Source organism: Schistocerca piceifrons, chromosome 4 (assembly GCF_021461385.2).
Source record: "Schistocerca piceifrons isolate TAMUIC-IGC-003096 chromosome 4, iqSchPice1.1, whole genome shotgun sequence".
In the NCBI taxonomy this organism is placed as follows: domain Eukaryota; kingdom Metazoa; phylum Arthropoda; class Insecta; order Orthoptera; family Acrididae; genus Schistocerca; species Schistocerca piceifrons.
Window position 1 is genome coordinate 38,324,143 of NC_060141.1, and position 15,066 is coordinate 38,339,208.

The window sequence follows — 15,066 nt, forward strand, 5'->3', positions numbered from 1 at the left end:
GAATTGTATTCTCGTATAAAATTATGTGGAATGTACTTTTTGCCACCTTTCTCTCTTCTTTCCTTGAGAGTGCCTGACACAGAAAAATGTAACTAAGGGGTGTAGGCTCAGGATGTTAAATCACATTACAGCTAATTTTTGTATGTTTTAAAAGTATTTTAACTTGCCTTACAACTTCGAGCCACAGAAATTGTTTACATTTAACTGTTTAATCACTGTGCATTTTGGTTCAAAGAACTTTGAATCCAAATTTAAATATTGCTTTACATATGTAGCACAATGCTGTTCACAAAAGTTGTTAACAGTTAAAAAAATGGTATGCTGTCAAATTCCCAAATATGTCTGCTCAACTGATGCGAGAATGATTTTGACTTATACAGAAAAAATGGTATATTTTATTCTGATCATATTACTTTTGCTTCCATTTTGGTAATTGTAGTAACCAAGTAATTCACAGAACTGATCCAAGAAACACAAATATGACCGAACAATAACAGAATTAAGCCTTGTGACTCCACATGTAACAAAACCAATCAATCATACAGATGGTGCAGCATAAGTGATACACAGAACAACTGATGTGAGTGGTGAAAGAACATAATCAGGGTGATTCAGTGCTGCTCGGCACGTATATAGGTGCGAGTCACCGGTAGACAGCACGGCAGAGACCGTGCAGTGTGCACACTTCCTACAGGCAGCTCCTAGTGGCTGGCCGACACTGATACAGTTGATAGTCGATTTAAGTAGACATGCGCAGCATCTCTAAACTAGGCACATTCTCACTCACATGCACTGGACATAGTGGCGGAACACACAGAGATATGTGCATGCCCGAGGGCGGTGGGCCGTGCGGTGCCGATGACAGTACTGGGGAGGAGAGTGCCACAACCATGTCTGCGTCATCGTCAACAAGCAGGTACCAGTGCAGAGGAGATGGGGGTTGGACCCACAGCGACAATGGCTAAGGCGATGATGTCGTGGGGGCCGGTTCGTGTGGCTCGACCGGAACATAAGGCTCCAGCAGTGGACTGAAGGCTGGAGACAAACTGCTGCCCAGTGGGAAGCTGGAAATCCATGGTGCCACACATGGAGGAGGCAGCCTCCACTGCAGGCAATGACCGGCTCAAGGCGGAGAGTGGTGGGGTGGGCTACGGTGACAGGGGCTGCACCTGCGAACTGGCAACTTCTGGCGGTGAGCAGGGGCACAACTGATCAGTGTGGCATGCCACCAGCCCTTTGGTTGTAAGAATGTCACAAAGATAGTGTCCCTGGCAGCAGACAACAGTGGCCAGTATCCACCTGGGCCAGCGACCAGAGCCTTATGCTCACACTGTTGATCCTGGCACAAAGCGGCTGCACAAACCCGACTGGTAGGTGCGGCACAGGCTGCAGAAGGTGGAGGAGCATGCATGGTTGCCAGCCATGAAGCAAATCAGCCAGGCTCCACTACTCCATATTTGGGACTTGAACATACACAGTAGTCTTTCCACCTCACCATGTGATTGAGGGTAGACTAGCAGAGTGGTAATATGATGAATGCTGTGATGGGAACAAAACAGTTGAAAGGTGTGAGTAACAAACGGGGGGGGGGGGGGGGGGGGGGGGGGGGGGCATTACTGGAAACTAAGGTACAAGGCAACTCCTCAATAGAAAAATCCCTCATAAGTGTACAAATTGTGGCCCCACGTGATGTCATCACACACCGAAGAATGTGAGGAAACCAGGAAAAAGCATCCACATCAAGAGCCAATAGGAATTCAAGAAGGGACCTAAAAGGTCTATATGAATGCATTCCCAGGGCTAGCCTTGAGAGGGCCAGGGGGACAGAGATGACTTGGGAGCTGACTGTTGTTGGGCATACTGCGCACAAGCCGTGACAAAACGGACAGTTTTGCCATCAATCCCTAGCCAAAAAACACTTATCCCGGCCAACAGTTTAGTGCTCGAAACCCCCCCCAATGGCCCTGGAGGAGACGGAATAGAACCTCATACCATAACACAGTGGGAGTGACTACTCTGTGAGAGAGGTCTTCTGTGGACAACAGAAAAACACCATCAAAAAACAGAAAGGCAATACCATAAGGAATATTTGCATAGGAGGTTTGATGCCTGACCGAATGGTTTATCTGGATAGGCCTCTTGAACAAACTGAACCAGCTGGCAGAGAACCAAGTTGGCGGCAACGTCAGCTGCTATGCACAAGCTCATAATTGGGAACCCCTCGACCGTGTCTGCTTTTCAGTAATAAGATGGAAGCAAAGTAATTCTTCACAATCAAAGTTGGGATCAGGACCCACAGGAAGGTCGAACATTGCATTCACTTTGGCATGTTTAGATGTAGATCAAAAATAGATTTCATAGTTGTAGTGAGACAAGAACAGTACCCAGTGTTGTAGGCAGTGTGCTACCTTGTCGGGCAAGGAAGTATGAGGGTTAAACAAGGAAACCAAGGTTTTATGGTCAATAGTAAGGTGAAACTTGGAGTCATGCAAAAATACATGAAATTTCTGGAGAACATAGACTATGGTGAGAGCCTCCTTTTCCACCTGAGAGTAATGCTGCTGGGCAGGAGTGAAAGATTTCAGAGACAAAAGCAACAAGTCATTCAGAGAGGTCAGCATATCGGTGTGCTAGACCACACCAAGGCCGTACTGTGAGGCGTCAGTTGCTAAAAGTACATACCAGTCCACAGAGGACGTAACTGAACAGGAGGCCAAGAGTAGTTTGGATTTCAACATTTGAAAAGCACATTCACAATCCAGGCTTCAGAAAACAGGTACATTCTTGTGTAGCAAAGCATGCAACATGTTGGCCAGTGTGGCCATCCCTAGCAGGAATTTATGATAGTAGTCTACCCTATCTTCCCTAGGACGGCCTGAAGCTCCTTTGTGGACAAGGGGTGAGGCATAGATGTAACCCATGAGACTTTCAATCCCAAATAAACAATAGAATGTTGAAAAAAACTGGGATTTCGTGAGGTTACACTGTAAGCCTGCGGATTGTAAGACAGAAAACAAAGAGTACAAATTTTTCAAATGATCTACTGTGGACGAGTCTATGACAGCAGTATAGTCCAGATAATTAATGCAACCGAGAACAGGCATAGTCCATTACTCTAAAAATCATTGGAAAATAGCAGGGGCACTAGCTACACCAAAAGGTAGGCACAAATATTTATAGAGACCAAAAGAAGTATTCGAAACTAGAACTCACTGAGAATTTGTCCACAGGAACGCGCAGATGCTCTTCAGACAAATCAATTTTAGAAAAGTAGCAGCCACCCGATATTTTCACCAACAGTTCCTCCTGTTGTGGGAGATGATATGTATCCACGGTCAACTGTGCGTTGACAGTAGTACTGAAGTTGCCACAGAGGCAAAGCTTCCATGATAGCTTCTGCTTTACAACCAGCAGAGACAACCGTTCACTAGCCAGGAATAGGTCATGCATGACAATAAAGAGGCTGAGCCATGGACTTCAAAGAAATATGAGCAGAAAAATTCAAAGAACGTCCTGTACCTTCCAGCAACAAGTCCAAAAACTCCTCACACAGTGTTTCATATTGAGGATATGGTATGTGATCGGACACAATGTGAATTGCTTTGGTGAAAAAATCTCCAAATGACTGAAATGCGTCCATCCTGAACAAGTTCTCAACACTGTCTTCAGCAACCACCAGAAATGTAATGGAATGAACCACTGACTTGTAAGAGGCAGATGCTGTAAATTTCTCCCAACAGCACATTGTTCTGTTTGTTATAACTGACCAGCTTCCGTGCGACTGGTGTCAATGGCAGCAAGCCTAAGCTCGCATAGGTTTGAGAACTCAATAACATAACTGCTGCACGTGTGTTGACCTGTAAATGGAGCACTTTGCAAAAAATACTTAACTTGATAAACAACGTGGGAGAAGACACACGCATTGGAGTCACATAGTTTGCGCCCATGTCCATATCCCGAGCAACCTTCAGCAACGACTCATGGAGGCAGTTTGGCCTTTGTTATGGCAAGCACTACAAATACCTGAGTGCTTAGTGCACACCAAATGTTCCTGCTGGACAAAACAGAAAAAACAAGATGGAAACAGAGAATATTGACATTGGCACTATTGTGGTCATGGCTACTTGGGCCGCCCTCGGTGTTCTCAGTGCTGCACCCAGATGTTCACCACTGTGAGGCCCAGATGTTTATCACCACCACTGCTGCTTCCTCATGCAAGCTATCTGTCATCCTAGTGGGCACATGTTCTGACACTATTGCTGGATCATCCCATGCTTCAGTTTGGTCACGCACTGCCTGAGAAACTACAAAAGATTGTGCTATTTGCAAAACTTCTGCCAATGGAGGTTTTCATAGAGTAAAGCCATGTGATGCATTTCCTTGTCTGGAGCTAAACAGATAATTGTGCCATGCACCATAGAGTCGGCATAAGAGTCATCATGGGCATCAGTAACAAACTGACACTTATGGTTGTGGTTGTAAAGTTTGGCTGCCCAGGCTCTGTATGACTGATTTGGTGTGTTGCGGCATCAGTAGAATTCAACTCACATCACTATGACAGGGTGTTTGTTTCCAATGGTAGTTGGATGTAAACTGTGCATGTGATCAAAAGTAAGAGGTGCTGAGGAATAGTGCTTTGTGCAAATTTGAGTTTGCCACAACAAATGCCAAAACATGCTGCCTGAGTCTCTTTTTTTTAGCTTCCCAATCCTCAGCTGAATCATCTTATCTATGTGATAATGGAAGACGACAAAGTGGTTGTTGCCAAAATAAACTGTTCAGTCAGGGCCGATAGCATGGTGTCCATAATGACTAAACCTGATGACACCATACTTAAAAACTGCACATGAAGAAACCATTCCAAACTGGTCACCAGTCGTGTAATAAACAAGTAATACATGAAACCAGTCCAAGTAACACAAATATTGCTTTATTTATAAACCTATGAACAATAATGGATTTAAGCATCACATGACTCCACAAGTGTCAAGACAAAAGAATCATACTGAAGGTGCAACATAAGTGGTACGCAGAACAACTGATGTGAGCAGTACAAACTAAAAGAACATTGTGAGGGCGAGTCAGTACTGCTGCACACACATATAGGTGTGTGTTGCCTGTAGACAGTGCAGTGGAGTCCACGCTGTGTGCACGCTTCCTACAGGCGGCCTCTAGTGGCCATCCTGCATTGATACAGTTGGCGGTTGATTTAAGTACACATGCACTGTGACACTGCACTCGGTGCACTCACACTCACATGCAGTAATAGCAGGATACAGCAGCAATACTCGCCCTGTATGTTGTTGTTGTTGTTGTTGTGAATCGTTGCTTCATTGGTCACTATCATTCCCCTGGTGCATTCAAGGAGCAAATGGCATGGGTTGACATGTTAGTAGACTCTTCATGTTATACAGTATAAAACAACCTACATGTAACACTGTCCAACAGCTATCTTGTTGACATGTAAAGAATAGACAGGATGCTCTTCCATTGTTGATATCAATATTTTAAGATTGGCATAGTCTGGGTATTGCTTGTAATTCAGTGAGATCACTGTACAAGTATACAAATCAACAGTGCTCACTTTTCTTTACAAAAAATATCTATTTTGTCACATCTTTTATTTCATACAGATTAATGTTATATCAATATAATAGAAGGAAACATTCCACGTGGGAAAAATTATATATAAAAACAAAGATGAGGTGACTTACCGAACGAAAGCGCTGGCAGGTCGATAGACACACAAACAAACACAAACATACACACAAGATTCAAGCTTTCGCAACAAACTGTTGCCTCATCAGGAAAGAGGGAAGGAGAGGGGAAGACGAAAGGAAGTGGGTTTTATATATATGTCTGTTTGTGTCTGTGTGTGTGGATGGATATGTGCGTGTTTGCGAGTGTATACCTATCCTTTTTTCCCCCTAAGGTAAGTCTTTCCGCTCCCGGGATTGGAAAAACCCACTTCCTTTCGTCTTCCCCTCTCCTTCCCTCTTTCCTGATGAGGCAACAGTTTGTTGCGAAAGCTTGAATTTTGTGTGTATGTTTGTGTTTGTTTGTGTGTCTATCGACCTGCCAGTGCTTTCGTTCGGTAAGTCACCTCATCTTTGTTTTTATATATAAAATTAATGTTATAAGTAGAGCCCAGATGTTTAGACTTTTTGTAAAATAGATTTTAGCTCTTTCTTTTCTTGGAATAGCCCTTTTTAGGTTCAAACAATACATTTTAGCCTTTTGGAGTCTTTTAATGAGAAATATAATGAACACAAATATTAACATAAGAAATTTTGTAATTTTGACACATTCTAGTTCTTTGTGAAAAATAAACATTTAACTATTTCTTAAATCAGCACTTGAGAAAATGCATAAACAATTGAGATATTTACCTGTGCTACTGTTATTTTCTCTTTTTTATACTATTTTAATGAAAACTCTTTCACTGAAAAGTTATTTTCATGTGTCACTTACATAAAAATGTACACTTGAGATGTGTATCTATTTATTACCACAAACTGAGGCCTAACTCTACATCTAACAAGAAATTTTGTAATACATTTTTGTATTGTGGTACATTGTTAACCACATTTCTACGTTCTGTAAAATGAAGCTTTTTCTATTGTCTCTAAGTACATTTTTGTAGGTTTAGGAAGATCTTTCTATAGTACAAAAGTTCAGTGGTGCATATTTCATTTATACTATTGCTTGTTGTGCCCAATACAGTCCACCTTTGAACTCACTTCCACCAGCCCCCCTTCCCTCTGAATAATGGAAGACACTTTCTTCATATCTGGAGTTCCCCAGAAAAATATTTAGTAAATTAGTGATGCGTGCTGTACCCACATTTAATATTACCGCCATTGGACATCACGAAGGAGGCAGACGAGCTGATGTGGGTAGCACAATGTGAGAGTGTGGAATCTGCCATGGAGGGAGCACGTGACATGTATTATGGACACATCCGCTGTTGGAGTGTTTACCTGTGGGTGGCAGTAGTCTGGGCGGACCAGTGCTTACTCTGAGTTCAACTACGACAGATCTCACCCAGCATATCATGCAATGTGTTGTGCCGAGTGATCAGCCATTAGCCATCTGTACCAGTTGCATCTTGATTTCTTCCATTATTCATCTCTGTGTGGGTTTGGACTGTTTCCCATAGATCGACTTGCACAGTGAGTTTGTTTCTCTGTCATGAGGTTCTGTTCCCCATCTGTTATCAAGCTACCATCGGCCTGTGAAGTATGTGCACTGACTGTGTAGTGAAGCAGTGTTGTCACACTGTGCAGATATTGAAATGGCAACAAAGCATGTTCTTTCCCCTTTTTCTAGTATATACTTGGACCACCATGGACCTGACATTTCTGCATTGCTGACCTGAACAATTGTACACACAGAAGGAGCAGCAACAGCAGCATCAGCAGGTGCAGGTGCTAATAACCCAGAATGTGAATTTCCTTCACACTGTTGTGTTGCTGGTGGGGGGGGGGGGGGGGGGGGGTCAGGTGCCTGCTGTTCTGTTTTCTGTGCTGGCCCCATGAGCCCTGATGCCATTTGCTGGTTTTGATGAGTCAGCAGAAAGGGTTGGAGAATTACCTGCATTGGTTCTTGCTGCACTACCAGGTGAGGTGTATCGTCAAGCCAGTGGATAATGCTGCCTTGTTGTTGTCAAGCAGTGCAGGTGTATACGAAGTTGTCAAAAGCTTGAAACCTTCCACTGAGCCTGATAAAATTCCCTTTGATGAGCTTTTTGGATACTTACACAGTAATTTTGATGTCAAACCCATGTGTTGGTGGTGCAGGTGCAGTGTAAGCAGGACCACAAGTTTCCTAATTGCCGATTTGCAGGACCTCTTGTGAAAGAGGCATTTCGAGTTTCCCAAATATCATACCTCTTACGTAGACTTGCTGATTCGAGGTGTGACTGTCAGGCTGGCTCCTGATCCTGAGCTTCAGACTAGGGCATTAAATTTGTCTGACTCTTCTTTATTCGACTTTGCACAAATTGCAGAATCAGATGAGCTTACGGCAGTGGTTAACGGATATCCTTTCTAATAGCTAGCAGGTGACTCAGTTGTGTGTGGATGATAAACAGCCCCCAGTGCCCCACAGGATACCTCAGGTGGCCTTGCCTCTCACCAGGTTGTCGTGTGTTGCCACAGTTGACAATTTTCAGTGCAGTGGCACCACATCACTGCTTGTCCCCACCCATGCTGAGCTTGGTGGATTCATGCCACTCGCAGCATCATAATTCCAGCCATTCGTCTTTTTGGATCCTCAGTGTTGGTCTCCTTCTGCTCATTGGGCAAGCCAGTGGTCTTGTCCTGATCATCATTTGATTCATTTTTCTGCTACTGCCCACACATGGAGCCCATGTGTGTGCTTCCTGGTCATAGGCGAAGTCCTTTACTTTTCATGATTCATTCTCCAGACTGCAGTCCTGCAGCCCACTGTTCGAGAGCGCCTTGGGCCGAGTAGAAAATTTCAAGGTGCAGCTACTCTTAAGCTGTTGATGGTACCCAAATTTTGTCATCCCTGCCCCATCCCCTTTGCCTAATGCTGAGTTGCAGCATTGGCAGGACCATTTCTCCTGTTTCATAGAGTCAGTGTGCCTCCCCTTTGGTGGTGATACAGAAGCCCAATGATGCCAAGTTTCAATGATACGTATGCCATTCCTCAGCAGACAGTGTTGTTGAAGTTATTGGGGGTGGGGGGTGGTTTATGATGACAACTGGGTCACAGTCTACACCCGGTAGAAGCATTTAAGAAACCTTCAGTTGGTTTCTGGCTATATATGGGGCAAAGCCAGTCAAACATTCTCGATTTTGGTGTAGTGTATAAATTTATTTATTGTATCTTTTCATTAAATGTGAAAATTCACATTATTGATTATTCTTACTATTAGTTAAAAAAATGTATGTAAAAACCATATTTTTTGGCAAAAGTCCTCTTCAGCCCCTATTTCTTCTGTGAAAGTCCTATTTAGCCCCTTTTAGACCCGTGAGTACAATTTAACCCTTTTTGAGATCTGTAGGGATAAAATCTTCAAATCCGGGCTGCAATTACAAGTAATGTTGTACAAACAGACGATTATAATAGTAACAAACACCAATGATGATGTTCTCATATCTGCAAATAATTTTTTGCTGCAATGTATACAGATGAAAAAAGTTTTTAGATTGTTTCTGTTTAAATATGATACATTATATCCATGTGTTATTATTATTGCAATTAGGTGCAGTTGGACCTATCAGATCATGTGAAACTGTTATGTCCCAACCTTCAGAGTATCCAAGTAGTTCTCATGTGTTCTCCATGGAAATAAGTTCACAGATATGTGAGTGGCTTGAAGATTTTTAAGTAATAGAATCCAGTATGTTGTCCTTGATAGCAAGTATTCATAAGAGACGAAGGTATCCTCAGGAGTGCCCCAGGGAAGTGTGACAGGACTGCTGTTGTCAATGTAATGATCATGTGAGAACTGTGGCTGAGAAGGTGAATGGTCAACTTGAATTTATTGGGAGAATTTTAGGAAAGAGTGGTTCACCTGCAAAGGAGACAGCATATAGTATTCTGGTGCAACATATTCTTGACTGGGATCTGTAGCAGGTCAGATTGAAGGAAGACTTTGAAGCAATTCAGAATGGGCTGTAGATTTGTTATCAGTGGATTCAAACAACATGCAAGTGTTACGGAGATGCTTCAGGAACTCAAATGAGAATCCTTGGAGGGAAGGTGATGTTCTTTTCAAGAAACATTATTGAGAAAACTTAGAGAACTGGCATTTGAAGCTGACTGCCAAACGATTCTACTGCTGCCAACATACATTGCGTGTAAGGACCATGAAGATAAGATTCGAGGAATTGGTGTTCATATGAAGGCATACAGACAGTCGTTTCTCCCTCACTCTATTTGCAAGCGGAACAGGAAAGGAAATTAGTAGTGCAACGCACCATATGGTGGCTTGCGGAGTTTCTACATAGATATAGATACTTTTTCTTTCTTCAGTCCACTTTATCCCTGATTTGGTGGTGACTTCATACTCTGGCAGTACTTTCCATGTACTAATTTTTTGTTTGTAAAGGATTTTATTGAAAATGTTTGGTGGACTGATATGAGCCTTTTCTAAATAACGTTTGACCCGCTGGATCCAAGGCATGGTTCCACATTGTTCTGTGCATGTCATAATTTTGTGAGTGAGCATTGTTACTGGGAGTCGGTGGATATGCTCATAAAATCTAAATATTTCTTTTTCCGATTCTGTTATGAAATTCAAAAATTTTTAAATTATTTTTTGAATTGCAGATTGTATCCATCTTGTTCTGTTGGGACCAAGTCTCTTTCATAGAACTTGACGTTCTTCTTTTAGGATATCTGCCAGAGAACCATTTCTGTGGAGTTTAAGCATTTTGTTAGTGTAAAAGACTTCAGGCTTGATAACTGTGTTATAGTCCCTGATTTTTCTGTTTATGGGTGTACATTTTTCTTACAGATTTTACGTTAAGCTCTTTGAAGGTTTTGCATCCAAATTTGCTGTGCCTCTTTCTCTCCTCTTGTAGGTTCAAGGATTTTGAGTAAATACCTGTAGAATGGAACTGCCTCGATTTGTCCATAATTTGTGATCACTTTTTGGTTAGGATGTTTTGAGCAGATGCAGTTGGTTTTTTGGAAGGGTATTTGTAGTCCAACTCTTTCAGCATGTGCCTTAAGAGCCTCTGTCTATTTAATTGTTGTCATCTCATTGTCTGCTAATGCTGCCAAATTATCTGCTGAAGATAGGCAAGAAATCTATATTAAATATTAAGAGAATAATATCCTTTAAGCCATGCCTCTTCATTCATTGATCCATTGAAAGAAAGGATAAATGTTCAGATGAACAGTGAGCCATAACTATATTATGATAAGGCCATTGCTATGTTAACAAAGACCGAAAACACTGTTGACAATGTGCTGTTTTTGCAGGTGTGTCTAGAATTCTGAAGTCAGATGGACAGAAATATTTGGAAAGACAAGGCCAAATTATGCTCCTCAAATCTTATTTTTTATAGACAGCTTTGTCTTAGTTATTTTAAAGCTTTGTAAGTTACTTGTGCTGCACCTGAAGGTGTGTCACAAGAGCTCAAAATACACAGTGATTATGTAAATAAACCAAAATGAAATTCACGACTTCCAAGTTCTCAAGTGAATTAAAATACATTTACAACATTTGAAACCACAATACTGATAAACTGAAAAAAAGCAGTATGCCACTTGTTATTTTTCACATTCAGATGTATATAAATTTACATGTTTTTATTAAATATGAACATTGTTTTCTAATCATGTCTGTTCTTTCTTTTTTTTATTTTTACTGAATTAGAAGCAGACACATCTGCAGTCTTCCACAAGCAAAGTCATATCAGAGAATGTAACTCCAGTCCAGCAAATAAAGAGACTAGTTGATACATCCTCTGGCTTAGTGCCAGGGACACAGTCTTTTGTTTCAGAATCTCTGTCATTAACAGAGCATAAAAGGAGTGAAAAACATGTTTCTGTAAAAATTGATCGTTCATCTTCACCATCATTTCAGAAAGTTTCCTTGGAGGAAACAAAAACAACTACTGCACCTGTAGAAACCCCTATTTCTGTCACAGTAGTAGATGGAAAATCAGGTCAACAAGTACCTGGAACCACTCATGAGTATACAGTGCCCATTACTCTTGAAGAAAAATCACGTGTTCCTCCTGCAACTATCCCAGAAAAGAAAGGGGGTGCCTTTGCTTGTGCTGAGGATAAGCCAAAGTCCACCCCTGAAAAAGTCACTGAGGAGCCTGTGCAACCTCAGCCAACAAAAAAGCCTGAAGCAGAAAAATTTATGGGAACTGAGACAGCTGTTTCTTCAACCGAGATAGAAAAATCTGTAAGTGTGACTGAAACTGCTTTGACTGAGAAGAAAACAGAAGAAACAGGCATAGAAGATGCTCCTATAAGCAAGAAAAGTGCATTTGACTTTTTTGTTGCCAAACTGAAGGACAATGAAGAACAGCCTATAAAACCAAAACAGCCAGCAAAAGAGGATGAACTACCAACAAGGGGTACTGTAAAGGATGCAGTAAAATCATTTTCTGACTTAGAGAAGAAAGAGGAGGCCTATTCTGTTCCAATTAAGGAAGTGACTGATAAGCAGAAGTTCACAGAAAGTCAGATTCAGCATATAGAACTGCCAACATCAACATACGAGTCACTAAAAAAATCCCAATTTCAGTCAGAGAAAGTGGTAAGCTCTACATTTTCTGTGAAACATATTACATCGTCTGATAGTTTTGATCTAATACCTGAGCCACCACCTGAAATAGGATACATCCCGAAGACAGAGACATCTAAAAAAGCCAAAGAAGATGTGACAACAAGAGTAAGGAAGTTGGAAGAAGGCCACAGAATCCTTTCTGATGTAGAGATCCCAGCAGGTGGTGTAAAAATATTCCCAACCCCAAGTAAAGAGAGTGAGAGGAAAGAACAAGAAATTCAAGCCACAAAGCCTGCACCTTCATGGCCACCAGCTGAACATGAAAAGATTACTAGCGACCAGAAGAAATCTACTATGAAGGAAGTTCAGGAAGAGGTCTGTGTTCAGAAAAAAGTTGTCAAGCCAGGTCTTGTGGATTCATCTCAGCCATCCAGAAAGCAGGAGCCAAAGAAGGAAATACCCAGTTCACAACCTCATGTTACTATTTCACCATGGATATCAAGAAAAACATCAGAGCTCCCACAGTCTGAGGTTTTGCCATCTGCTCACTTGTCTTCTGTTCCAAAATATGAATCTTCCCTTACTAAAATTTCGAGTTCCGAAAGTACACAGAAGATATCATCATTAATAACAGAAAATATCCTACCAACTGCAAGGCCTGTGAGTCCAAAACCATCGGCAGAAGGAATTGCCATGGAGAAGTTGTGGACACCACATAAACAACCAGAGCCTGACACAATTATTATCAGACCATCCTCAGCTGGACCTTATCTGGCTGAAAGAGCAACCTCACCCAAACCATCAATGGAAGGGTTAGCAATGGACAAATTATGGGCCCACAAACATCCTGATGCAGCTCTAAAAAAGTCATGGCCTCCACCACCAACCACAGAGGACAAACCTATAATTCCTTGGGTTTCGAAAGGTAGTACTGAGAAGCAATGGCCTCCACCACAAACTACTATGGTTTCTGAAAAAGTGGAGACAAAAACTCAAAAAACAGAGTCAAGTGAGTGCAAAATTATAAGTTCAAAACAACCTGTTATGACAGCACCAACCAAACAACAACCTACAGAAGATATAGTTAAAACAACCAAGGATATTTACACCAAAAGTGCATTTCAGCCAGTTCAAACACCAGACTATGTGAAACATTATATTGCTGAGACAAAGGTTCACCACTCATCAGCTATGAATAAAAGTGAAACTCATGTAAGAGATGTCACAAAAATTGATATTAAATCAGAACAGAAAGAAGAAGTGACTAAATATGCAACTGGGTTACAATCTGATACTAAAACACAGAAGGAACCATCCCCACCAGTGGTTGAAGAAAACATTCTGAAACCATCTGAAGTAAAAAAAACTTGGCCCCCTGGTTTCAAAGAAGATTTTGAAATGAAAGCTCCTCCTAAAAGAAAATCTGTACCAAACAAAGAAGTATCAAGACCAACATCGATGCATGAGACTGCTGTTGAACCATTACTCGAACCTGGACCTCCACCTGAAATTGGATTTGCCCGTCCACCTCCACTGGAAAGAAGACAGTCATATGTAGAAACAATTGAAAAGGATTTGGAAAAAGATCTAGAAAAAGAACCTACTAGACATCTTGCTGGTGCTGTGAGAACAATTCCACCTCCTCCTCAGAAAGAAAGATCACTCCCTCCACAGTTACATCCAAAACAAAAAGTAGATGCACAACAAGATACTTCAAAAATTTCTATATTGTCTACAGACAAATGTAAATTTACTGCTGAGTCTAAAACGTTTGAGAGGTTTCCAGATCTTGAACCATTTCCATTTAAACCTGATGCACCAAAACCAAAACAAAAGCTTCCACCACCACCAAAACCTTCTAAATTTGTGAAAGGTGAATTTGGAGGAAGTGATTATGAGAGTGATTTTGAGTCTACACACATTCCCCCAAAATGGCGCCCATACGAGAGTGACACAGAGGATATTCAATATCGTAGGGTCAAGCCACCAGTGATCTCATCGCTCCCAAAGAGACCAAAGTCAACTGAACCAGAACCACCTCCTCCATCAAAATTTGATAAACCACCACAATTTCAAGGACCACCTAGACCTGATGTAAAAGTTATCAGGGACACAAAAATAGAAAGTGTTAGCAAAACAGAATCAAAAATTGAAACTAAAATTGAGAAACAAAGTAAAATTGTTTCTGCAGAAACAAGAAAGATTTCCCCTCCACCTCTGAGACAAGGATCCCCACCAGTCTTTGTTCAAGCAGTTCCTCCTCCAGAACACCAGGAAATGAAACCTACTGTTGATGCCAAGAAACCTGAACAAAAACCTGACTCCCCAAAATCAAAAACTAAAATGATACGCACAGAATTCAGAGAGAGTGGGTACATGGCTGACACAGATGAGCCAAGACAATTGAATCAAATTTCTCAAAAGTCCAGTAGTATGAAACAGGAAGAATTCAGTAAAACAAGTATTTCGCAAACAACTTTAATAACAGAGAAAATATCAGTTCAGAACAAACAATTGTTGCAACAACAAAAACTTGTCTCTTCAGAAAAACCAAGTCATCTAAGACATCATTCTTCTGTAAGAGCCCATCACAGATATTCAGAGCATAAGGCTGAGAAGAAAACTACAACAGATACATCTTCCAAGCAAGATAAGGTGTGATGTGTGTTTAATATAACACCCATGTTCACATCCTTAATAACACCACTAAAACAATTTATTCTAGTAAGCATGTTCTGTAGAAGCATTGTGTTAGTTTTTGTTGAATGTAATCACACTTACTTTACTAGAGGTAGTTGATAATATGTATGCTCTACATTTTTGTTTATTAACATTCTGGATTT

General features: G+C 41.3%; 1 protein-coding gene across 2 annotated transcripts in view; it reads left to right on the forward strand.

The window, feature by feature from the left end:
• LOC124796341 (titin) overlaps positions 1-15,066 on the forward strand; it is a 1,000,763-nt gene that overhangs the window by 862,493 nt on the left and 123,204 nt on the right. For both annotated transcript variants that reach the window (XM_047260475.1, XM_047260476.1), the window contains one exon: positions 11,357-14,878. In XM_047260475.1, coding sequence (XP_047116431.1) covers positions 11,357-14,878 — 3,522 coding nt within the window. The remainder of the gene's footprint in view (positions 1-11,356; positions 14,879-15,066) is intronic.